Source organism: Schistocerca cancellata, chromosome 12 (genome assembly GCF_023864275.1).
Source record: "Schistocerca cancellata isolate TAMUIC-IGC-003103 chromosome 12, iqSchCanc2.1, whole genome shotgun sequence".
In the NCBI taxonomy this organism is placed as follows: domain Eukaryota; kingdom Metazoa; phylum Arthropoda; class Insecta; order Orthoptera; family Acrididae; genus Schistocerca; species Schistocerca cancellata.
Window position 1 is genome coordinate 14489933 of NC_064637.1, and position 27138 is coordinate 14517070.

The 27138-nt window shown below is 43.2% G+C and overlaps 1 protein-coding gene across 2 annotated transcripts in view; it reads left to right on the forward strand.

Annotated features, from left to right (window-relative positions):
• The window catches only part of LOC126109805 (uncharacterized), a 69041-nt gene that overhangs the window by 6291 nt on the left and 35612 nt on the right, over positions 1 to 27138 (forward strand). For both annotated transcript variants that reach the window (XM_049914865.1, XM_049914866.1), the window contains exons 2-3: positions 9331 to 9472; positions 25833 to 25954. In XM_049914865.1, the coding sequence (XP_049770822.1) occupies positions 9346 to 9472; positions 25833 to 25954 (249 nt within the window). In that variant the 5' untranslated portion in view covers positions 9331 to 9345. The remainder of the gene's footprint in view (positions 1 to 9330; positions 9473 to 25832; positions 25955 to 27138) is intronic.

Genomic DNA, 27138 nt, shown 5'->3' on the forward strand with positions numbered 1-27138 from the left:
CGTCATGTTTACAAAAAACACAAATTTTATAGTTAATTACCTCAATTTTTACCACAGTTTTTAATAGATTTGGAAAATTTTAGAGTTTCATACACCTGTAAGTATGGTTTGTGTAGTGTGCAAAATTCATCGAAGAATCTCTCTTTCTTCTGAAGAAAAGTGTACCTACAGCAACAAATACTGCCATTAGTAAGTGAAAAAAAGATGAAATTTCACATGTAAAAAAACTCATTTTGTTATGTTTTCGAACTTCCACTGCTATGAGTGTGAATTGTGAATCCTTCCTGGTCATGCTGGCAGTTTTATGAATTTACTTGTAAAAGTGTAGACAGTGGAAATTAAAATGTCCTGTGGTGCCTCTCCTGCTCCAAGTCGGCCCGTTTGACGTCCTACCCCCCACCCCCCCCACCCCCCCTCCTTAAATAGGGAAAGTTGAATTATAACTACCCAGTAGACAACATATTTTCTTGATTTACCTTACACAGTTTTAGCTTTTACAGTGAAAAGTGCTCATAATATGAAGCGAACATATACATTGAGTTACTGTACAGTTCAATCCAATCTGTTACCACAACCTTTTTCACATTTGTTGGCTTCACCAACTCTCAACCAGTGTTACCTTCAAACCTAACCTAGATCTAGTGATGTGCTATGTATGTATGTATGTATGTCACGACAACCATGACTTAAATGGGAAAAAGGCACTATAACACTCCAGCCTTCTTTAGAAAAAAGAAAGTAATGTGTTTATTTCATGCTGTATCTGTTTGGGTGTTCCTGAAGTGTACAGCTTGTTAGACACTGTCCAGCACAGTGGTGTGCAGTTGGCAACTGGACACCCCCCCGCCCCCCATATGTGTCCTGTAGACAACCTCCTGGTGGAAGCTGGTGTCCCACGAGGGAGTGATGGTAAGACGACACCAGCAATTCTTGGCGACTATGCAGTCACAATCTGTCAGATGCCTTTCCATCAGTGTTACTTCACTGTTTCATAACCAGCTGTTCTGACTGCTTACAAATCACCCAAAATTGATTAGACCCGCTGAGATACGATTGGAGGCTCCATGTGAGGACCTCCAACTGGTGCTCTTGTCTGTGTGCACGGAGTTCCCTCTCAACATACCCTGTGGTGAGTACCCAGTACTCCATTTTAGATGATCCTCTTCTGTGTCCCCTAAGAAAATTGTTGACCCTACCTTCCTCAGACACCTATTCTGTTCAGTTCTCTGCAGTTACCCAAATTAGACTTCCATCTACACAAATGGATGAAAAGTTTGTGACAGTTTTGGTTGTGCATTTGCATATGCAAGGTGGCATGCAAAGCACTTTCTGCCACATTCATGCAGTGTACACATGGGCTCTGCAGTACAATACAATAAAATTCTCTCCACAAAGGACATTCTGATTTGTAGCGAGTCTGTGAGCATGTCGTAACTCAGTGCTACCACATAAACTTTTTGGTCACTAAGGTCCAAGACCAACCAGTTAACCTTCACAGTTCCAGAACTGGACTCTTCTGCAAGTGGGGTATTCTGAGAAATGTACATGCTGACAAATTAGCTAAATTAGCAACCACAGAAGACATGAGCCCACAGTAGCCAGACATACAAATAAAACATCAAATTTTGGAAATCTGGGATATGGGATGTCAGGCAACCACAACCCTCTACAAGCTGAGAACAAACGAGGTGACCACCAGGGCCTGGTATACTTCACTGCAAGCCTCTCACAAATCTACTTCCAGGTACTCCATGTCAGTGACCTCAGTAGTCATTAGATATCGTGATTGTGAGAGAGCAAATTGGGGCACTCCGCAGAACTCAGGGACTTGGAACGTGGTCAGGTGATTGGGCGTCACTTCTGTCACATGACTGTAAACGAGATTTCTAGGCTCCTAAACATCCGTAGGTCCACTGTCTCCGATATGATAGTGAAATGGTAATGTGAAGGGACACGTACAACACTAAAGTGTACAGGCCGACCTCGTCTGTTGACTGACAGAGACCGACGACAGTTGAAGAAGGTCGTAATGTGTAATAGGCAGACATCTAACCAGACTATCACACAGGAATTCCAAACTGCTTCAGGATTCACTGCAAGTACTATGACAGTTAAGTGGGAGGTGAGAAAACTAAGATTTCATGGTCGAGTGGCTGCTCATAATCCACACATCACACCAGTAAATGCCAAACGACGTCTCACTTTGTGTATGGAGCGTAAACATTGAATGATTAAACAGTGGAAAAACATTGTTTAGAGTGATGAATCATGGTACACAATGTGGCAGTCAGATGGCAAGGTGTGGGTATGGCGAATGCCTGGTTAACGTCATCTGCCAGCGTGTGTAGTGCCAACAGTAGAATTTGGAGGTGGTGGTGTCACGGCGTGGTCGTGTTTTTTGTTGAGGGGGCTTGCACCCCTTGTTTTTTTGCATGACACTATCACAGCATAGGCCTACATTGATGTTTTAAGCACCTTGCTTCCCATTGCTGAAGAGCAATTCGGGGATGGCAATTTCATCTTTCAACACGATCGAGCATCTGTTCGTAATGCACAGCCTGTGGCAGAGTGATTCCACAACAACAATATTCCTGTAATGGACTGGCCTGCACAATGTCCTGACCTGAATCCTACAGAACACCTTCATGACGTTTTGGAACGCCGACTTCGTGGCATGCCTCACCGACAGACGTCAACACCTCTCCTCAGTGCAGCACTCTGTGAAGAATGGGCTACCATTCCCCAAGAAACCTTCCAGCAACTGATTGAACATACTCCTGCAAGAGTGGAAAGTGGAAGCTGTCAAAAAGGCGAAGGGTGGGCCAACACCATATTGAATTCCAGCATTACCGATGGAGGATGCCGTGAGCTTCTAAGGCATTTTCAGCCAGGTGTCCGGATACTTTTGATCACATAGTGTATCTTAGTAATTCTGACTACAGTGACTCTTGTTACGAGATCCTTCAGTGACCGGATACAATTTTTAGCTAGCTGGATTTTGTTTCAGTTTTGACCAACTGACTGAAGCTGCTGTCACAGAAGTCTTCAACAACGACGTCAAGGTCACAGGTCCTGGAGCTGCCAGTTCTAGATGTTTTGCTTGTTTGCAACACCGTTTGGATGATGATGACTCACATGTTTTCATTGCTTTCTTGCATGCAAACACTAACAGCATGTGAATTCTTACTCACCTTAACAGACCCACTACATTGAAATTGGTGAGAGAACTTGCATGTAGCCTGTGAATGTTTGTTCACTGTTAGCCGAAATCGACATGAAAAACGTATGTCACTATCATTCACTTTGTTTCTAAGAATAGTAAAAAACCTTTGCCTTCTGTGCAGTTGTCGACCTTCCTCTGTCAGTCACCATTTGAAATAAATGCTATGGACCTACGATGTTGCATGCGCAATTTCAAAACTGATAACTCATTAATATAGCTTTTGTTGTTCCAGCCTTCAGTTGGAAGGTTTGTCTGATGCAGCTGTCAACAGTAGTGTATTCTGTGCACTCTTTTCATCTTTGCATAACTATTGCATCTACATTCACTCTTGTCTATTCTTGGTCTCTCACTACAATTTGTAGCCCCACACTATACTCTGTTACCTAATTGACTATACCTTGATACCTCGGGATGTTTGCTATCTACTGATCACTTCTCTTAGTCAAGCAGTGCCACAAATTTCTTTTCTCTCCAATCCGATTCAGGTCATCTTCTTTAGTTCCGTGATCTACCCATCTAATCTTCAGTGTTCTTCTGTTGCACCACACTTTAAAATCTTCTGTTATCATATTCTATGTACTGTTTATTGTCTGTATTTCACATCTGCATAGGGCTACACTCTAGACAACTGTTTTAGGACAACACTTCGTAACAGTTAAATTATTATTATTGTTGTTATTGTTGTTATTAGTGAATAAGTGCATTAGATTACTTAGATGTGGGCATTTCTCTTCATCTGTGCCCGTGTTTGTTTCATTCTCTCCTGTGTACCTGCTTTCTCACTTCAGAGCATGTTATTCCAGTCTTCTTCTTTGGTTTTTTCATGTGGTCAACTTGCCATTTGTGAAATTTGGGTCTGAAGATCTGGCATTTGTGAATATTTTCTGGAGTAATTCCTGCCAAATTCAGGTCAGTTTTGATCTTAGCAACCCATTCCATTGTGTCTATTTTGGCTTTGCTCCTGTTCTCGTAAAAGAAGACAATTTGTTTTGTTAGTTTGTCTGGGTTCATTCTTCTAATGTGTCTATAGAATTTTAACCTGTGTTTCCTAATTTCATTATGGGTATTTGTATATTGTTGGATTTTCTGATTGCTTCTGAGTTGGTATTGTTCATGCGCAAGTTTTGGGCATAGAATTTTTCTTAAGATTTTGCGTTCCTTTTTCTCAGTGTTTTGCTTGCATTGTTTTCTCATTCCAAATTAGTGTTTCTAATCCAAAGAGGCTTTCTGGTTGAATTACCATATTGTAATGTCTTAGTTTTGTGTGCTTGGAGAATTATTTCTTGTTGTAGATATTTTGGATGAGTCGGTGTGCAGTTCCATCTGTCGGCATCTAATTTTGTTTACTTTTGTTCTGATTCCATTTTCCTGAATGGTTTCACCAAGATATTTAAATTGTGGAACTCGTTTAATTTTTCCATATTTTGTCTCCATGAATTATGGGACTTGTTGTTTCAAAATATATCTGCTGACCGACTTTTTGTGCAGTTTCTTTCTGCATCAAGATCTTCATCTACACTACACCTACATACATATTCTGCAAGCCACTATATGGCGCTTGGCAGAGGGTATGTTGTACCACTACTGGCCTTTCCTTTTCTCTTTCACATGCAAGTAGAGCAAAGGAAAGAAACTGTCTCTATGCCTCCATATGAGTCCCAATTTCCCTCATCTTATCTTCATGGTCCTTTCGCAAAATGTACGTTGGCAGCAGTAGAATCATTTTGCAGTCAACTGTAAATGCCAGGTCTCTAAATTTTCTCTATAGTGTTCCTCAAAAAGAATGTAGCCTTCCCTCCAGGATTTCCTATTTCAATTCCCCAAGCATCTTCGTAAAATGCAGTCTTCTTTACAGATGAACCACACTTAACTAAAATTCTCTAAACAGAATCTGACAATTCGGCTTCCCTACTACAATCTTTACATGCTCATTTTATTTCATATCACTTTGCAACATTTTGCTTAGATATTTGAACAACATAACTGTCTCGAGCCTCACACTTCTAATGCTGCATTCGAACCTTATGGACTTGTTTTTCCTACTAATCTGCATAAACTTACATTTTTCTCCTTTTAGAGCTAGTTGCCATTCATCACATCAACAAGAAATATTGTCCAACTCATCTTGTATCCTCCTACAGTTCTCAATGACGACACCTTCCTGTATGCGCATGACGTAATAATCCTCATAGAAGCTCTGACAGCTATATCCTTAGAAATAAACAGATTTTACTCACAACCTATACCAGCAACACAAGGACCAAGAGGACAGTCGAAATGAGGAAGTTCCTGCTTTTTCAAGCCAAAAATGGGAAAATTACCACCAGAATCAAGACATACTTGTGATGAATTTCGAAAACCTCTCCGTAATAGCCATGGACATAGAACCACTAACGCCAGTAGAAGACATAATAGCAGCCATTCTGACTGCTTTAAGACACGTGATGCCAGGACGAAACAACATCGTACCTGGAGATCTCGAGTCATGTTTTTCCAGTCATGGCCAACTTTCGCTTCCCAAATGTGAAGAGCAGAGTAAAAGCCACAGCAATTAAAGCCTCATGGCAGCAAAATAGCCATGTACTAAGTCAGTAGACAGAAGAATGGAAAGAATTTGAGAACCACTTAAAGGGAAATGACATTGAATCGGCTGCCATAACCCTGGCAAAAACGATTCAGTCTGTCCTAATGTGCAATCCCAAAAGGAGAGTGCAGAAATGGTTCGACGAAGAATCTTATGGAAAAAGAAAGATCACCCTCCGGGCACTACATACTGCAAAATCCAGCCAGAGCCTAGAGGATGTAAAATCCTACAGCCAAATCAGAAAAGAATACAAAAATCTTCTGAAGACCAAACAAAAGAAATGCATGGAACAGGAAACAATCAATATGGTGGAGGAAGCCATAGAGGACCCATACTTAGCGTTGATGCTACGAAAAGCTCAGAGCAGCGGACAAATAGATACAGTTGGGGAAGAACATTTCAGCAATATTCTCAACATAGATAAAACCAGCACCGCATGTGAAATGATCAGTATGGAGACAGACCTAACGGAAACTAACCCCTTCATAATGGAAGAGGTACACGGGGTAACATAATCTCTAAAACACAATAAGGCTCCAGGCCCTGACAGAATATATAATGAACATATCAAAAGTTCAACTAGCCTACTGCTCGAACCAATAATAGATATATGAAACTTGTGTCTACAAGAGGGCAACATACCAGAAATATGGTGGACGTCGACAATTAAGATGCTATTTAAGGGGAAAGGCAACCAAATGGATCCAAACTCCTACAGCGGAATTGCCCTGGAAAAATGCACATTGAAGATACAAACAAGCATTAGCACAAAAGTGAGTTTTTGAAGAAGTAGACCAGACGATCCCATAACAACCATTCAGATTCCGGAAAGGCAGAAGCACACTACACACTATTAGCAACCTAAAAGACGACAGAGGAGGCATTAAGACATCGCCAAGGAAAATTCCATGCAGTCTTTGTAGATTATACCAAGGCCTTCAATAAACTAAACAGGCACATACTAATCTCAAAACTAGAATTAATAACAGGGAAAGATAAACTTAGTGTTGATCTATAATATGCTGATCGCTAACTTCATTCAGATCACAGGTGACGTAAGTACGTCGAAAACAATAACACAAACCAATGGCGTATTGCAAGGGGACCCAGTAAGCCCTGTACTTTTCAGTAGTGCCACATTCGATGTTGTACAGAAGATAAGACAAGAAATGGAGGACATCAAAACCTACATATATGCGGACTACGTGGTCATCGGATCAAATGCCAGACTCAACTGCAAAGAGTAACGAAACAACTCAAGACGTGGGCGCAGGAGATCAAAATGGAAATTCACACGGAAAAACTGTAAAGATGACATTCCGTAACGGAGGTCGAGAAGCTGTGGAGGACAGAATATTTCTTGGGATGAAAACAGCCATGGCCTTGTTCACTGCAAAAATAGTTCCCATCACAACTTATGGAATAGATCTCATGTGGGGAAAGTTGAGTCTGTAAGACCTAAGGACTCTGGAAGCAGTTATGTCATGCTTCTTGAGAGCCGCTCTAGGTGTTTAAACACACACAAAGTCGATGCTTGTGTACGAACTCGCCAGGGAACCCTTTTTCATAGAGGAACTGCATATGAGGCTCACATCCACCGACAACTCGAATAAACTCCTACATGAAAGGGAGAAGAGAAGAAAAGGGAAATTTGCCTGTGACGGTTACCATGTGACTAGCTGGAAAAGAGAGAGAGAGAGAGAGAGAGAGAGAGAGAGAGAGAGAGAGAGAGAGAGAGTGTAAAATCACTGATAGAACTCTGTAAATAACAAACAATGTGAACACAGAAATGTGATGAACTTATGCAGAACTTGGACACATATATTCTAATAATAATATAAACTAAATAATGTATATGTATTGGCTGACAAAAAAAAATCAGGTATTTATAATGTGTGTACACTATGCCTTGGTAATTACAAAATATAAGGGGCTGTCAAATAAAAATGAGACAGATGGAAAAAATTTAAGTAAATTGTTTATAATTTCAAAATTAATTACACTATGTGATGAGACAGTCAGTGCTAGCATGGAAAAATGCCTAAAGAACCATGATACATTCATGCACTTCTTTGTCCAAAGCAAATCAACAGCCAAGAGTATCTTCTTTCAGGGTTCCAAAAATATGGATTATAAGTGATTTTAAGGGTAATGATTCACTGAAGTCCCACAGCAACACCCACACTAATATCGGTTGTACGTAAAAGCCTTTAAGATACCTTTTTATTTCTTGCAACACTAGCCGTTTTTCAGACTTGTAGTAAATTTCTACCAGATTCTCCTGTGCCACAGCCAGAGCATCATTAGAAGTTTAAAACATTAATTTTGTTTCAGCAATTTGGAAAAAATTGTAAACTTTACTTCTAGTACCCCTATGTAGGTGGCATAGATACCAAAATTTGTTTCATGTAGAATAATTGCATCTAACAGACAACTGATTATCTTTCTACAGTTCTTAAGTGTCTCGCAGTGTTTTACGAAAAGCGTAAAAATTCTGAACCCACTCATCAAAAATTGCCATAAGCTGGTAATTGATAATAGATACCTATGTTTATATTCATATGTATGGGTCTTAGAATTTCAAACTGCCTTTTCTTTACTGAGCTTATTTTGACCTTGTTTGAGATTTTATTAAAATTTATCTGGTCACTGGGAGGGAGGGAAGGGGGGGGGGGGGCGGCTATCATGAGGCCTTCAAGATTTGGAAGTACTCCATGACCAGAGGCCTGGGGCAGAGTGCACACCACCACGCCCCTTCCCATCTCCCTAGCCCAGCACTGCCTCGGCTCCATTGGACAGACTCAGTACTGACTGTAATGCACTGATTTGCTGCATTTCATTTTCTTCTTTGAGCCTTGCTTCAGCCTGGATTAGAATGATGGCAGAGTATGACACTGAAAGGAGGTGAACACTTTGCATCAGTGCACTTTGCATTATCCTTAATAATACTGTACAGATCATAATATCACAGAGTAGCTTGTTACTAGTATGTCGCAGAGTAGTGGTTATAAGTGCCATGAGCAATTTTTTGCATGCACCCAAACTATGGATTCTCTGAAAACTATTTGCCACAGCGGTGAAGTTAACGAACTTGAAATTTAGTTAATGAATGATGACTCATACCTACTACTCTGCATATGTTTTGACTTTATCAGTTTTGTTCTGATAATGTTGAAGATAATAAGAAACCGGCCAATAAACTTGCCATTTAGCCAGAAAAAAAATCATTTTGTAGAATGTTTACATGTTTCTGATATTTCGCGATATCTTGCCTAAATTAGAAATAATTTTGGACTGCAAATACAGTTGACTGCCTCTAAAATATGCAGTACTTCATATATCAAAACATTTGTTTGTCAACATTGATATATATTTGTCATGCATTTTACATAATACCATGGATAGCAATAATTTATTTCTAACACAATGTTGGCATATAATTTGAAGCAGAAATACTGATATTGCAATCTGTTTAGTTGTCACCTCTTTATGTGTAAAATTTCCTCTTTGTATTTTATAACAGCTGCACTGCCTCAATATGGCTACGACTGAAGTGAATGGAACTGCAGATTGCTCCGAAAAGTGCCAGAGCCTGATTGCTCGTACTTTCGAAATACATGAACAGTTTTTAGAAAGAGAGGCCAATTTGATGAAGAAGCTCAAAGGTATTTATTAACTAGTTTATTCTTTTGTGAAGTGAAAGCTTTGAATATTGTTATTTTCACAAAAAATTCTAATTCACACCGCAAAACATAATCAAAACTAATGAAATTCTGACAGTTTATCAGCAAAGGAACGGCATTGTGTTGAGCCATTATTTCCAGTAGTTTCCTACGTGCTGTGTACGGGTGAAGTTCTGGTTTCCTGTACCAATCAGTATTTTATGGACTCTGGAGTCCACTCAAAAGAATGCATCTGGAAGAGTGCTGTCCAGCTTTAAGGATTTAGATTCTTTCATAGTTTCCCTAAATTGCTTTAGGAAAATGCTTGGATTGTTTCTTTTAAAAGGATGCAACCTATTTGCTTCTGATATGTGGTTATGCTCTGCCTCTAATCACATCACCAACAGTCTGTACACCCTAATATTTCTCCATTTCTGTGCATCTAGTATTGAAGTTGGTCCATTAACCTAAATTTGCACTTAGCCACAAATACCAGGAGCCTTGTCTGAGAGCAGCAAACAAAGATGGCGGGAGACAAGAATGGGGAAGAGATGATAGCACAGAGGGGCTGTAAACTGTTGGTTGGATGGTGTGGGGACAGTATGTTAACATAGGTTGTGGCCGAGATAACTGCAGGAGCACGGAGTGTATTGTAAGGATAACTCCCATCTGCGCAGTTCAGAAACGCTGGTGGTGGTGGAGGGGAGGAACAGCTGCTCAGGTAGTGAAGCAGCCATTGAAATCGAGCATGTTCAGCTTGCATGTTGTGCCACTGGGTGATCTACTTTGCTCTCGGTCACAGTTTGGCTGTGGCTGGTCATCTTGGAGGACAGCTGGTTGGTAGTCATCCCAATATAAAAGGCTGTGCAATGATTGTGGCAGAGTTGGTAAATGATATGGCTGCGTTTGTAAGTAGCTCGGCCCATGACGGGGTGGGATAAACCGGTGACAGGAATGGAACAGGAAGTGCTGGGTGGGTAGATTGGGCAGATCTTGCACTTGGATCTTCCACAGAGATATGATCCTTGTGGTAAGGGGCTGGGATTGAGAGTGGCATAGGTACGGACTAGGCTGTTTTGGAGTTTGGGAGGGCGACGGAACACCACTTTCAGGGGAGGGAAGTATCTTGAGTAGGATGTCCCTAATTTCAGGGCATGATGATAGGTAATCAAAGTCCTGACAAAGGATATGGTTCAGTTGTTAAAGTCCGGGGTGGTTCTTGGGGATGGTAGGATGATTGGGGGGGGGGGGGGAGAGGGGGGGAGTGGAAATGGCATGGGAGATCTGTTTGTGGACTAGGTCTAGGGGATAGCACCTTTCTGTGAAGGCCTCGGTGAGACCCTCAGTACACTGAGCAAGGGAGTTCTTGTCGCTGCAGACACTCGATGCTTAGGTGGCCAGGCTTTATGGGAGGAATTTTTTGGTGTGAAAGGGATGACGTCTGTCAAAATTCAGCTACTGTTGGTGGTTGGAGGGTTTAATGTTGACAGATGTGCAGATGGAGCCATCAGAGAGGTGGTCAACAGGGTAGGTAGGTGGCTCACTGAAGTGGATAGGAGAGGTGACGATACGGTTGAGAAGGATTGATGGTAGGGTGTCGTGGCCCTGCGTCCAGATCATATCGTCAATGAACCTGAACGAGACCAGGAGTACAGCATTTTGGAAGGCTAGGAAGGTTTCCTCAGATAGTCCATTATGAGTTGGCATAGGAGGATGACATGCAGGTGCTCATGGTTGAGGCACGGATTTGTTTCTATACCTTCCCGTCAAAGGAGAAGTAATTGTGGGTTAGGATGAAGTTAGTAACGTGTATCAGGAATGGGATTAGTCTGAAGGACGTTGGGAAAGGTAGTGTTCAATGGTGGTACAATCATTGGCGTGAGGGATGTTGGTGTATAGGGTATAGGGAGTGATGAGTAGGTATCCAGGAGATAAAAGGGTGGGATAGTAGAGTCGGTGAAGGAATTGGTTGGTGTCTTTGACGTAGCAGGCTAGATTACGGGCAGTTGGTTGGATGTGTTGGACAAAGAGGGCAAAAATTCTTTCAGTGGGGGCACAATAGCGAGACACAGTGGGGTGTCCGGGATTGTTGGGTTTGTGGATTTTTCAAAGCATGTAGAAGATGGATGTGGAGTGTCATAGGGGTGAGGAGGGAAATGGATTCAGGGGAGAGGTTCTGGGAAGGGCGTAAGGCTTTAAGCAGGGATTGGTGGTTGTATTGGACTTCTGGGATGGGATCATTCTGGCAGAGTTCATAGGTAGAGGGGTCAGATAATTGGTGGAGACCATCTGTCATCTAGTCACTGCAGTTCATAACGACAGTGGAACCTTTTTCTGCAGGCAGGGAGATTAGGCAGGATTTGTTTTGAGGTTGTGTGGCTATTCTTTCTTCTTCTTAAAGGTTGATAGTCTGAGGAAGGGACCTGCGGAACGATGGTGATGCTACGTTGGAGGTAAGAAATTCCTGGAAGGTGACCAGTGGTGTTTAGGTGGGATACAGGGGGGAGGGGGGGGGGGGGGGCGGCTGTATCACAGTTGGATGGTGGAATGGACTGGAAGAGGCAGCGTTCAATGTTGTAATTAGGGTGCTTTTGGTTGGAGGGATTAGGGCCAAAGAAGTGCTTTGGTTGCAGGGTGCAGGAGGAGGAGAGTAAAATTTGAGGCCTTTGGATAGGACTGAAACTTCTTTGAAGCTGAGAATTTCAGCGGAAGGGTTAACAACAATGTTGCGTTAATGTTTGGCTCTGGATTTGGTGAAGAGTTGGTAGGCAATTATGGGGGATGTGACAAGTTGAAAAGGTCGGCTAGGCAGATTTTAAGTGCTGTGAGGGTGGAGGAGGAGGAACACTGTGGGTAGGATAGTGGTGCCCAGAGGTGGCAATAGGATGTCAACAGGGTGGATAACATATGGTATGGTGTGTGACATGCTCCTCTAGGTGTTGGAGAGCAAAGGATTCATTTACAGAGATGCAATTTATGGACTAGGGATTGCACACTTATTTGCTGCCACTCCCTCCAAACAAAACCACCCTGACTCTAACATTGATCCCTGCCTCCTCTAGTTCATACCACCAACCAACCATGATATACCCCCCCCCCCCCCACCCCCCGCCCCCACACCCACACACACCTAAACACTACTAGTCACCTCCAACTTAGAATCAACATCCTTCCCTAGGTCCTCCTCAGAACATCAACCTTTCAGAAGAAGAAAGAATAGCCACACACAATCTCAAAACAAATCCTGCCTAATCTCCCTGCCTGCAGACAAAGGTTCCACCACTGTTGTTATAAACTGCAGTGACTAGCTGACACATGGCCTCTGCCAATTGCGACTCCTCCAGCTATAAACTCTGCCAGAGTGATCCCATCACAGAAGTCCAATACAACCTCCAATCCCTACTTAAAGCCTTACACTCTTCCCAGGGCCTCTCCCCTGAATGCATTTCCCTCCTCACCTCTACGACACCCCACACATCCGTCTTCTGCATGCTTTGAAAAATCCACAAACCCAACAATCCTGGACACCCCATTGTGTCTTGTTATTGTTCCCCCACTGAAAGAATTTCGGTCCTCATTGGCCAACACATCCAACCAATTGCCCGTAATCTAGCCTGCTACGTCAAAGACACCAACCACTTCCTTCACCGACTCTCCACTATCCCCACCCTTGTATCTCCTGGATACCTACTCATCACTCCCAATACCCTATGCACCAACATGTCTCATGCCAGCTGTTGTACCACCATTGAACACTAGCTTTCCCAATGTCCTTCAGACTCTAAACCCATTCCTGATACACATTACTAATTTCATTCTAACCCACAATTACTTCTCCTTTGAAGGGAAGGTATAGAAACAAATCCATGCCACAACCAGAGGCACCTGCATGTCATCCTCCTATGTCAACCTGTTTACAGGCCATCTGAGGAAACCTTCGTAGCCTCCCAAAATGCCAAACCCCTACTCTGGTTCAGGCTCATTGATGATATCTTCATGATCTGGACTCATGTCGGAGACTCCCTATCTTCATTGCTTCACTACCCCAACACCTTTTCTTCCCATCCAATTCACATGGTCCTCTTCAACCCAGCTCACCACCTTTCTAGATGTTGACCTCCTCCTCTGCAATGGTTCAGCCACACATCTGTCAACATTGTACACAACAGTACCTGCATTTTGACAGCTGTCATCCCCTTTCACACAAAAATCTCTCTCCCATAAAGCCTGGCCACCTGACAAGGCGTGTGTGCCATGACAGGAGCTCTCTCGCTCAGTATGGTGAGGGTGTTACCGAGGCCTTCACAGGCAGGTGCTATCCCCCAGCCCTAGTCTGCAAACAGACCTCCTATGCCCTTTCTCCTCGCACCCTAAATTGTCCCACCACCCCGAAGAACCGTCCACAAAGGAGTGCTCCTTTGTCAACCAGCACCACCCTGGACTGGAACTACTGAACCGTATCCTTTGTTACGGCTTTGATTAGTTATCATCTTGCTCTGAAATGAGTGACATCTTACCTGAGATACCCCCCCCCCCCCCCCCCCCCTCAAAGTGGTCTTCTGTCGCCCACCCGATCTCCAGAACATCCTAGTCCATCCCTGTGCGCTTTCCAATTCCCAACCCTTGCCACAAGGATCGTACCCCTGAGGAAGACCCAAGTGTGAGACCTGCCAAATCCACTCACCCAACACTTCCTATTCCAGTCCTGTCACAGGTATTTCCTAACGCATCAGGGACAAGGCCACCTCTGAAAGCAACCATGTCATTTATGTCATTTATCAGCTTTGCTCCAATCATGAAACAGCTTTTTATATTGGTATGACTACCAACCAGCTGTCCAACAGGTTGAATGACCACTGCCAAACTGTGTCCAATAGTACCGTAGACCACCTCTTGGAACAACATGCAGCTGAATGTAACACGCCGGAGTTCAATGGGTGCTTCACTACCTGAGCCATCTAGATTCTCCCCTCCACCTCCAGCTTTTCTGAACTATGCAGGTCAGAGTTATGCTTACAACGTATTCCTGGCCTCAATCTATGGTAACATACAGTCCCCATGCCCTCCACCCAATAGTTTCCACCCCTTCTCATCTCCCATCCTTTTTGTTTGCCACCCTCTCCCAATGCACCTGCTCATCTTTCCTCGCTCCTCTCCTTTTTCACTTCTTCCCTCTCCCCCCCCCCCCCCACCTCCCTGCCCCCACAACTTCCTGACACTGCTTCTGTTGGCATTCTAGTTCCTGCACACTCCGGCAGACAGCGTTCGTCTCTCTCCCGCCCGTACACTATAGTCACTTCTCCTTCCCCACTCCGTCCAGATAGCTGCTTACATCCCACGTAATAGTTGCTTTGCGGCCTGAGATGCGGGAGGTGGTGGTGGTCATGTGTGTATATGAGGTGTGCTTGCTTGCGTGTATGAATGGTGTATGCTTCTCCTTTGCTGATGAAGGCTGTGGCCGGAAGCTGTAAGTAAGTTTCTTTCAATTGTGTCAGTCTGCAGCTTTACACATCTTATTTACAGTAAGAAGCGATCTAGCTTTTCCTACATTGTTGATTAACCACAAAGGGGTTACAGCAGCAGATGGCAGAGCTTCAATTGTGCATGCTGTCTAGTCCAGCTAGTGGCGGAGCAAATGCTGCCAGAGGTCGCTGGCCCTGTGGACCTGTTTGCCTCCGTCAGCCACACGATCACAAATAGCTCCTCTAGTGTCTCTGTGTGGCCTGGGTACTTAGCGCAGTGCAAAGCCGCTTCAGGTCACCTTCCGTTAAGCTCTGGGCCAGGTGCCAGCTGCATCCACGGATCTTAAGAGTCCTGACTGGAACCTTCACTGCGTACGATGGTGTGCCACACCCGCCATTGCCAGTCAAGGGAACTGCCAGTGTCTTTCACGATCATCTGGACTTGGCTTCTGCATCAGAGGTGATCGGGAACTGGGTATCGGCTGTCGACCTTAACTGTGTTGTTCATTCTACTTTTGAGTTAATATTAGAATTTGACTGTTTCATCATTATAACGTTCTGTGGATGCATGTAAATTTAGTGCGAATCACAAACTTTGCAATCTGTTGTAGTGAGTAACTTTTTTCCCAAAGGAGGAGTGTTTTGGTTTATGTACTTTTCGGTAAAACTGCTGTGCATTGAAACTTCCTGGCAGATTAAAACTGTGTGCCGGACCAAGACTCGAACTCGGGACCTTTGCCTTTCGCGGGCAAGTGCTCTACCAAATGAGCTACCCAAGCACGACTCATGCCACGTCCTCACAGATTTACTTCTGCCAGTACCTCGTCTCCTACCTTTCGAACTTAACAGAAAGTCCCTAGTTCGAGTCTGTCTGGCACACAGTTTTAATCTGCCAGGAAGTTTCATATCAGCACACACTCCGCTGTAAAGTGAAAATTTCATGCTGTGTGTTGTTTACCTGGGCTCTGTTTTCATTGCACCTCAATCAGTGCAAGATTTACCAAGTGATAATGAGAAGATGGTCTGTAAATCAATATTTTCACTTGTTTTGTGCCCCAGGTATACAGTGTCGGTATGCATACAAATCCTATGTTGTGAAGACCATGGTAGTAAATTTTTGCTCCACCATGCCTAACCCTTCCAGTGTTGCTACCCATATGTTGCTCCTACTCCAGGGCATGCAACAAGCTGTGCACGCTATGCTGGACAAGATAGTGACAATCATCACAACCACATCCAAACACTGTGATGTCCAGCTGGTTGTCCTGCATCAATTCACTGTGAAAAGATTCAGAGGGGAATTGTTGTCATTCCAAGTGTCGACCGGAAGATGAGCTCTGGGAAGCTATGTGGTCAGAATGGAGCAACTGTTCCTGGCCCATGGTATTACAGCTGACACCCAATAGTATGCATTACTTTTAGCCTATGCAGGTCTGGAAATTTATCTGTTCTTTCAGGAATTCAACCATGAAGTGGAGCCCAATGCCCTCCCATACAATTGCTTAAATACTTTTTACTAGAATATTTCAATGTTAAAGTGCATGTTGAGGTGCCCCGCAATGTTTTTAGCAGCCACGAGCTTTCAACAGGACCGTGCCTACTTGCGATCACTGATTTTGTTCAGATTTATATTCTCTAGTCTTGTGTTCTGCGTCTTCGTTCAGTGCTTGTGGTTACACCAGAACCTTCCTTGCCCCCTCCCCCCAAAAGCGACAGACTGTTGTCGTGTGGGGAGTGGGCCCAGTGTCAGGCTGGAAGCTGATTGCTGCAGCCGTACCCTGCCATCCAGCCTGCGCTCTGGTGAAAACGACCAGAAGGGTACGCATCCACCTCCTGGTGCCATGAACCAGATGAAGGCGGAGACTGCTGTGGTGTGGGTGGGTCCAGTTCTGTCGGTAGGACAAGGAGAGGTGAAGGCTCCTTCTCCGTGGGGTCGTCCCGTGTTGTTGTGATGACACCCTTCGGTGGCTGCAGTGGCCTGCTCTCCTCTGGACCCGTTAATCTGGGAGAAGAGAGACTGAAAAATCATTGGGTACATGCCAAAGATGGTGATTTTGATGGTGGCACTGCAAGCTATCTGAACCTAAAAGAAGATACATACAAGTCGACAGACGACAGACAATCTTGGTTCGCGCCCATGGTCTGCTGTCGCTAAAAACCCTGTAAAAAAAAAAGAAGAAAAAAAAAAGCAGCGCGAAGCGATACTTGAGGCTTTCCTTTGGCACCGGATGCTGAGGAGGGTGGAGCAGTGTCCAGTGGCCGTGGCCGTGAAGCAATTCTGCCGGCGATGGCCCATCTCGTGGGTGCGAATGATGTGAGGTGAGAAACAGTTGCAATGCTTGATCCCTGGTGTGTGTGGAGCAAAGTTTGGCCTTCTGCTGTTGAAGGTTGTGACAGAACATTTCTCTCTGCTGTTTGACTGCGGATGGAACAGTGCACTAGTTACATGCAGTATTCCAATGAGTTCACAGAATGTTTGAAAATTTGTTCTCAGAGTTTGACATCGGGTACAATGTACACGATCACATCACGCAACATAACATAGCACCGCAAGCACATTTGAGTGCCGTGTGGCCTCTCGTCGGGTAGACCGTTCGCCTGGTGCAAGTCTTTAGAGTTGACGCCACTTCGGTGACTTGCGTGTCAATGGGGATGAATTGACGATGATAAGGACAACACACCACGTAGTCCCTGAGCGGAGAAAATCGCCAACCCAGCCAGGAATCGAACCCGATCCGTTAGATATGACTTTCTGTCCCACTGACTACTCAGCTAACAGGGGCGAACTGCATTTCCTTGTCATACCCTGTAAATCTGTTACCCACTCGCGATAAGTGTGTTCTGACTGTTTTTCGCAATTGAAGAATTGATACCTAGCTGCTACCACATTCCCTTGTTGTTCATAATAGTTTGTTAGTGAGTCTACCACTGCATCGTAAGCAAGTTCACACGGAGTGGCATTAGGAAAGAGTTTTTGAATTAATCTGAACACTGCACTTCCTACCGTGGATAAGAGATAGGTATGTTTCACAGAACCTGCAACATTGTGGGCTAGTAAATGTGCCTCAAACTGTGATATCCACTTGAGCTATTGCTCTTCTTGGTCACTAAAAAAGGTGGTATAGCAGCTGTAGTAGGTGGTGCTTGTTCCGTCGGGCGCACAGCATTGGCGAGTAGCTGCTGCATCGTGTTGAGTAGTGCTGCGATCTGCTGCGTCTGGAACTGAAACATGTGCATTAGCTGTGTTGCATTTAACGCTTGCAGTGCGGAGCCTGAGCAGGGGGGCGGGACAGGATTTGTGGGCATGTGGGAAGATACAAATGCAAAAAATATACAAGGGAGGCAGTCTAAATAATGACAAAATCAAAGAAATATTCTGCAACACCCGCCTGAAAACACTGATTAGCAAAACTGACAGGAAACTGTTAAAGCAATGAAGTGCTCCTGCAAAGTAAAGACTGAGAATTAAGGAGCCAGCACAATATAAATGAAATTCTGTGGCCACTGGGCAGTGGGTTCGGATGAGACTCGTCGCCAGTTGTTGGGTCCTGCCCACTCGTCTCGTGTAGGGTGTCTAAGGGATGCTGCGTTCTCGGAATGCTATGCAGCAATTCGAGCAAATAACATTAGTAGTTTCATTTCTATAAATCATATCTACAATACTTAACTTTAATGTACGAAGGTGTCTCAAGCGATGGGTGACGTGCGACATAAATCAGAGTCCTGGCTATACGCAATGTTCAAACAAGCAATGGATATGGGTCACTACAATCTGATATCGCAGCACTCTCTGCTAGGCCGTGTTAATGCTGTCCACTAATGTCTGAATACTCAGCACTAATGTCCGGCTGAGGCTGCCAGCAGCGACACTTATATTCACTTCTTGCAGGTGTCGCTCATGTTGTGGTGCGGTCCTCATCGGCGCACAATTGGCCGATGTCATTTCACTGCCTTCTCCGGTCTTGTGTTCTTTGTCTTCATTCCGGTGCTTGTGATTATGCCAGAACAGTTCGGGGCTCTTCCCAGTGTGTCAACCACTGCCTGGGAACTACACTAGTATAAATAGCTCATGCCTTGCCTGACCCATGCCAAAAATGCTACTTTTCTAAATGTTTACCCATGTACATAAACGATAAATTTGGATGAAATTGATGATGACGAGTAGGCATGATGATCCCCTTGTGAATGGACCATCTTACAGGGAGAGAATAGCCAAGTTGTGGGGTTTATCCCATGACTATCCGTTCTAGTGCACTAAATGTGAACAGTCGTACAAAACTTCCCTTGTCAAAGAAATGGTTACTTTACATTCACCAGGTGGAAGACTTCGTAATGACCACCTCAAGCATGAGGGTCCCCCATTAGACTTACCTCCCCATAATTAGGGCTTTTGAACAGTCTGTACGGTCATCAGCAGCATTACATGACACTTCGCAAGTGCACGAGTTGGGAGACTTATCACCTTTTGAGCTCACCCACACTACAGAAATTCTCATGACACATGCATAGCTACAGCAACGATACTATCAAAGTGAAAGGACAGTTTTGGCTTGCATTCAGTATCATTCCACTGTTTTCATGCCAAACATCTTGCTGGTAAGCATTTAAGGAACCACAAACATCCTTGGTTTGAACCTTTTTAATACTTTGGACTCGGAAGTACATGACTCCACCAAAAGCATTCAGCTGCCGGAGGCTAGCTCATACTTTAGCAACTTCATTCCAAGTACAATTCAGTCATGTCACCCCCCTGCCAATAGCCATTTCCTGTTTCTTCAAAGTGTGGAATGTTCTATTCGTTCTCTGGGATGAGCTATAGTCAGAACTACAGCGCATCTAAGGGAAAGGTAGTCTCAATGCAGTCCCAGCAGTCGGAGTGGTATTTTGGAAAAGCCAATTCACGGTCAACGTACAATCCGCCACAAACACCTATCCAATTCCAAAAGTGGATGACATTATGGCATGTCTTGCAGGAGGCAAGATTTATTAGCAGGATGCTATCTTTCAGCTCCCTCTGAAAGAAGCATTATAGAGCATTCTGCTCGTTGACATTCCTTTTGGACTATTCCACTATAACAGGCTTTCTTTTGGTGTTTCCAGTGCTCTGGCTATTTTTCAGTGGTACTTTGAACAGTTGATGTCCAGTGTACCCGGCATAGCAAACTATCTGGATGAATTCTAGTCATTACGTTGATGTCCTTTAACAAGTGTAACATTTTTTGTCCCTCAGGTGTCGTATCTTGATCATGTTCACAATGCTTAAGGAATACAATCCACATCATACTACATTTAAACAGTCCAGTAACTTTGAGGACATTAAGTAATTACAATTTGTGCTTGGCCAACTTAATTATTATTGCAAGTTTGTCCCACATACCGTGGTCATATCGGAACCACTCCATCAGTTATGTAAAAATGTAAAATTGTGGTCTTTGATCCAGCAAAACCTTTAATTGTAGCAACTGATGGTTCTGATTACGGCTTCGGTGCATTGTTATCTCGTATAATATATGGTGTGGAACATCCTATTGCATTCATATCCAAAACTCTAACACAGGCACAATGCAACTACAGCCAAATAGAAAAGGAGGCCGTGGTTGCTGTGTTTGCACTAAAGAATTCCACAATTATGGCTGATGTTTCATGTTATTGACTGAACATAAACGTCTTTTACCATTATTGAAAGCAGACTCAAATATTCCTACCACAATGGCGTGTCTCCTCCGGAGGTGGGCATTGTTTTTCTTAGCTACTCGTACGACATCAGATATCGCTCGACAGCTCAGCATGCCGACACTGACATTCTCTCCATATTGCCAAATGGACACGACACACTTTTTGATTTGAAACCAGAGGTCTGTTGCCAGATGGACAAAGAACCTGAAGGAGGTGTAGCCACCCTTCCTTAAGGTGCAAAGTTCATTGCCCATCACTGACTGGAGGACCCAGTTATCTATCTTCACCAGTGGGGCCCTGGCAGTGGTCACTCATTTATTAGGACAGAATGTGGTGGAAATATGATTAAACAATGGCTCTGTGTGTCACAAGCATCTGGTACACTGAGGATGGCTAACAGATGGGAAAGAGTTGGATCATCCAGAAGTCCAAGCATTCTGGCACAGGTGCCACAAGTTCTCTATCCTCATTAGAGCCCTCTTGCTGCAAGGGGAAAGTGGTCAAACCTGCACTGTGATACAGTTTGCCTTGTGGCACAGTATACCATCCCTGAACATCAGAGACACTGGGGAATAGTGCTCATGAAGAGGCTGGCCCTTCGTTCTCCACAGGACGACTCCCAGAAACCATGGCTACTGTTAAAGGGCATCAATTCACATCTTCTGAATTTACCACTTTTTGTGCTTCTGACAACATTGCCGTAGTGTGCAAAGTGCCTTTCATTCCACATCCACTGGATTAGCAGAACATTTCGTATGTGCATTCGAGTCACAGTTATCAAAGCTGCATCCCCTTCCTGATTTAGATGAAGCCCTCACTTTGTTTTTGGTATCGTATTGCGCCACAGGTCAGTACGGCATCAGCCCCCCCAAAAAGCTCCACGGATGATTGTATCGGTCCAAACTCTCCGACCGTCAACATACAGGACCTCCGTTTCTCCATTCGTGGTCTCGATTCCAATTTCATTCTGTCAAAGATGATGTATGGGTATTGGTTTTCTCCAAAAATCTTCACCAGTGGGGCCCTAGCAGTGGTCACCCATTTATAAGGACAGAATGTGGTGGAAATATGACTAAACAATAGCTCTGTGTGTCACAAGCATGTCAACCAGGTGTGCTCACAGAAGACAGTGACACCTCCTAGCATTGGATTGTTACGCCCTTGGGTTCCAGAGTTGGACAACAGCATTTCTCAGATAATAATGCCGCTATTGCGATGTGTCATGGCTTAAGGTGTATGTGTACGTGCAGTGTGCAAAGTTTGCCCTCATCTAGTCTATAAGGTAGTTTCTCACTGTCGTCGCCATAAATCCGTTGTATCGCATAATGGACCAACCCTGGTCTGGAAATATTTTTACGAAGTGACGTAGCAGTAATAGACAGTGTTTCATTTGCTTTGAAAGATTAAAGATTTGTATACCATTTCTCTGAGACAGTAGAAGAGGAAGGAAATTAAAAACTTAACAACTCATTCATAGTATACAATAAAAATAGAAAACAGCTGTCTGTGATCTGCTTGTAGCCCATGAAAAGGGACAAATTAACATGAAAAAAAGTTCTGCAACCCCAGTTTTCACCCTTTAGCACTGACTATTCACAATGCCCAGTGCACGATCCTCAATTACATAATTCTTGAGGAGGATTTCAAAAATTAGAATCAGTATGAGAATACCGGTGATTTTTTTTGTAGTATTCAACCACTTACCACTCTTTGAGAAAATACTGAATGACAGACAGACTCAGTTTTCTTTTATTTGCTTATTTAATTTAATATCTGACGGATCAGCCCTCTACCTGAGTAGGAGTGGATTTTTAGTCCTCGGTACATGAACACGGGCTAGTAGGGGGCAAAGTTGAGAGGAGCACCCACTTCTTTGGAGTGTGGGGTACTGTCACTGGTAAGGATTGGATGAAATCGTTCTCACTGAAGTGGACCAATGAGCTCGCAATGGTGCAGCAAACCGTGCAGCTCAGAAGTGTCCGTGGTCTCGGGGGCAAAACTGATGGGTGGACTGTACTGTATTAACGGCACAAGACTACAACGTAAAGGAATTTTTGGTGGTACTCGATAGCACTGACATGTTAGAGGCAGATCGGAGAGATGTAATAGGACACAATTTTACGATAAGGAATGGCAGAAGAAACTATGGAAACAACTGAATCCTTAACAACTCCCCCTGTGCCGTGCACCAGGATTTTTTATGCAAGTCCAAGATGTTGCACCTCAGTTCTTTAAACAATGGATGTAGTCCAGCCTGAGTGGCAACGCAAGAAGGCAGAGAGGTTTTGTGTAATAGCATCACTTCCGCAGAAGTGACTTGTTATCCCCTCCCCCACTGTACGTACTCAAAGCAAACCTTTGATGAAAAATCGTGCACACAGCATCGTCAGAGGCCAGTACCAAGTGTGCCACTGATGGTGACCAGAATGGACTTTGCCTGCCAGAACATGAGAACAGAAGGCAAAGTCAACTCATTTTGAAGGGTTACACCCACCCACTCAATCAATCTGCAGGACAGAGCAGTGATGTCTAGAGCTCCACTGACCATGTGGGTGGCAACCATTGTTGCAGCTTTACCTGATATTGCAGCAGAGAGGGGCTTGCTAACAGTGGGTCGCCCAACAATGACATGACACGGAAGTGGCACCGTGTTGTCTTTTCAGGCGAGTCCTGTTTCTGTGTACAGCAATATCCACTTGTGGATCTTCAGAGGAGGATGGGTTTTGCTGAATTGCATTCGTTGTCCTTATGCAGGACAGGCACCTGGTGCGACTGGTGAGGAGACTCATTGAGTATACAACACAAACACCTCTGGTTTTCGTACCTGATAACTTGCACAACAGCTCTTACATTTCTGATTTTTTAAGGTCAGTGCATGTGTCCTGTCTTCAGGGACTCCATTGTCTTTGAACAAGATAATGCGAGACCGCATGTTGTCTGTGCTGTCATGTTCTCCAGATCTTACCCATTGAAAACATCTGGTCATAAGTTATAGAGAAACTGGAACTTCACCATTTGCCCCTTTGTTTGAAGAACTCTGGAATAGAGCTGTAGCAGTGTGGAATGATGTAACTGTATCTGTCATACATGCTTAGTTTTACTTGTTGCCCAGCTGTGGTAAAGCCATGGCTGCTGCCAGAGGACCAGGTCTGTGTACTCAATTTCACACCCTCTACCTCTCCAGAATTCCTACGAATGTTACGTTTTCTTTCAACAATACTGTGTGTGCGCAAGAGGACAAATTCTGTTTTATAAAAAGATAACTATTTATCAAACATGACTGTTTCATGTATGAAAAGGTTTTTCAGAGGCCACTACTTATCGCAGAATTTGACTACTTAAATTATTTGATGAATCACGTAAACCTCATCTTCAGATTACAGTAGTGATACAAAAACATTTTTTTATACTAACAAGCAAAGCTGTTAAAAGTATTCCAGGCATACAGAAACATTAAATTGAAAATATAAAACACTTTTAATATCTATGTGTACTTTTGTTAAATGTTTTTGCATTGCCATTGTAGGCTGAAGATTAAATTTATACTTCCTCTGTCAGAAAACTTCGATGACTTTAATTTATTTCTGAGTTTGCAATACTAGAAAGGAACAAATGTTGCTTTTATGCTACCTGGTATGTATGCGTCCTTAAAATGACCTCAGTCATGTTTCTGTCCAAACTCGGTAGGTAGCAGGGCTGTGCTTAGCAAGACACTGTTTGGGTTCTCGAGTTAAGGTGACACAATGGATGCTGATCGTAAGCAAAGAGGGAATATTAAGTTCTGTACTAGGCTCTGAAAAACTCCTAGTGAAACATGAAAAGTGATTAAGATTAAGCAAGCATATGCAGGCGAGTCACTTTCGAGAAGTGGTGTTTTAAAGTGGCACACAAGTTTTTTTGTGAAGGCAGAGATTCAATGCAAGATTATTCCAGAGTTGGTCGCTCGTCTACAGCACATTCCGATGCAAACATAGAGCGTGTAAGGCAGTTATTGCAAGAAGACTGCCATGAAACTGTGCGTGCAATATGAGAAGAGCTAAATTTGAATCACGATATGTGTCGTAAAATTTTATGCGAAGATTTAGGGAAACGGAAACTTAATGCAAAACTTGTCCCTCACACACTAACAGATGAACGAAAAGAGAAAAGATGAAGAATTTCTGCTGAACTACTGGATGGAGACAGATTTGATCCCACATTTGTCAGTGATTATTGCTCAGGATGAAAGTTGGTGCTACCAGTATGAGCCTCATGCGAAGTGTCAAAATGCTGAATGGAGGAATCTTGGATCACCAGGAACCTTCGAGAACATAGACAGTGTTTATAGCATCCTTTCCTAGTAAAGGATTAGTTCACCATATGTTCCTCCAGGTTGAGAAGTGAACCAAACTCTTTACATCAAAGTTTTGAAATGTTTGCGACAAGCAGTTCAATATCGCTACCCAGATGTGTTGTATTTTCAGGACTGGTTCTTGCTGCAATACAATGTGAGACCCCCTACGGCTTTATCTGTTACTGAGTGTCTGGCCAGACATTCTGTTTTTGCCATCCTACATCTGCCATTTTCACCCGACCCCTCACTTTTTGATTCTTTCTTGTTTCTGTGAGTGAAAAGGCGGCTGAAAGGAAAGCTTCATCAAGATATCACAAACATCCAACGGCCTGTGACAAATGAGCCTAGAAGCATTCCATTTCAAAATCTCCCTGCTTGCTTCCAAGACCTCCAGAAACATTGGCAACTGTGTAGCCTATAGATAGCCAAGGGAACTACTTGGATAGGAGCTGGGCTCATCACTTGGTAAGTGCAATTTTCTATTTTTTTAAAAAAAGTTCTGGAACTTTTCGGAGAAAGGAAGTGTTTTGAAATATGTGGCTTCATTAAATTATTTAAGTAGCCAATACATCTAGTGACTGGTCGTCATCTATCAAAAACCTTTTTGTAAGATTGTTTTTTTTTTTTTTCAATCTTTCCTGATGCAGAAATTGTGATACTGAGCAGCGTATATGAATAAATGCAACCATACTGATATTGTTTACTTCCCCTTTACACCTGCATTGACTGAATCCTTTTGCATCACACCTTCCCTGTTTACTGCTCTCACTTCTTCCTCCTCCTCCTCCTCCTCCTCCTCCTCCTCCTCCTCAACCCATCGTGCCTATCCCATGGATAAAGTGTTGTTAATTCATCTTAGTGTAATATGTAATATGAATAACTGGTTTAACAGAGCTGGAAATGAAGGTAAAGGAACAAAAGGATAAACTTGGGGAGCTACGTGAATATCGGAAAGAGATGGAAATGAAAGAGAGAGAGGAGGATGCTGCAACAGATTCTTTAAAGCATGAGATGGTGAGTTTTTAATTTGATTTGTACCACATATTAAAAAATTTTACTCCCTGTTCTTGTACTGATAATGGGTCATTTCAAGACAGTGTGGTGAGTTCTGCAGTTGTAATTGAATTTTTATTTAATTTTAACTTCTAAGCCATTTATGCGATTGTGAATAGACACAAATGAAACATTTCAATACATAATCCACACTACTGCGTGTACAAAATTACTTCAGGATGCACGGCTATGATGGTGAGGCCCTTGCTGGAGGCACAGCACACATTTCACTAATCCCACGAGATCTGTAGCCACACCAAATGCACACAGTTGTCAAACATCACCCCCCCCCCCCCCCCTACCACCACAACACTTCCCACTTACTATATACTTTAATTTTAAGCGGTTTGCTGTCCTGTGTGATCTTTCATTGCACACTGGGATTTTGTGTTTGGGTTTATGCTCACAGGAATTATTATTTTATTTATTACTGGCTGTTACCTGCTGTTTTGCTCACTTATCAGTAGTTTTTTTCTGATGAGTGTTCGTGAGTAAGCAAGCTAGTAATTTTACAAAATTTCTGTGTTCGTAGTGGCGCAGAGACATACGTGTAAAAAACGTACCAGTTATGTGGGTACATAATGAATGTGTTTATATTATTTTACTGCATATCAAATCTGAAAGCATGCATTGTATTTTCTAATTATATTAAAACAGTGACTTGATTCATTACATTCCTGCAGAAGTATAAATTTTAGGGTTTTCTCTGGCCCGCCTAGTACTGGACCGACCATTCTTTCAAGTAGATTAGAAGCTGTAAGAGGTGCGTGACACTCAATGTCTAAAATGCGACGGACTTGTGACAGTTCTAATGTCTCTGTAGCTCTCGAGGCTGCCTGATGTCCAGCATCAAAGTTCTGGCGGACACGAGATTGCTCTGAGGTTCGTTGGATTCGAGTAACTTTCACAGCTCGAACTCACTTAGAACTATACACTAAATCAGCCTTATGTTTGCTCAAAGTGATACAACTTTCTAAATAGCCTTTGGTATTACTCAGGGTTCAATCTCTCTCTGTACCATTTATGATCAGAATAGATTAAAAGGTAAAGTCATGAAAATGTAACAGAGTGAGTTACTTTCACAATTAATAAAACTGGCATTAATACTTAAGTGTAGATTGAACATGTTCAGAATTAAATAAGCA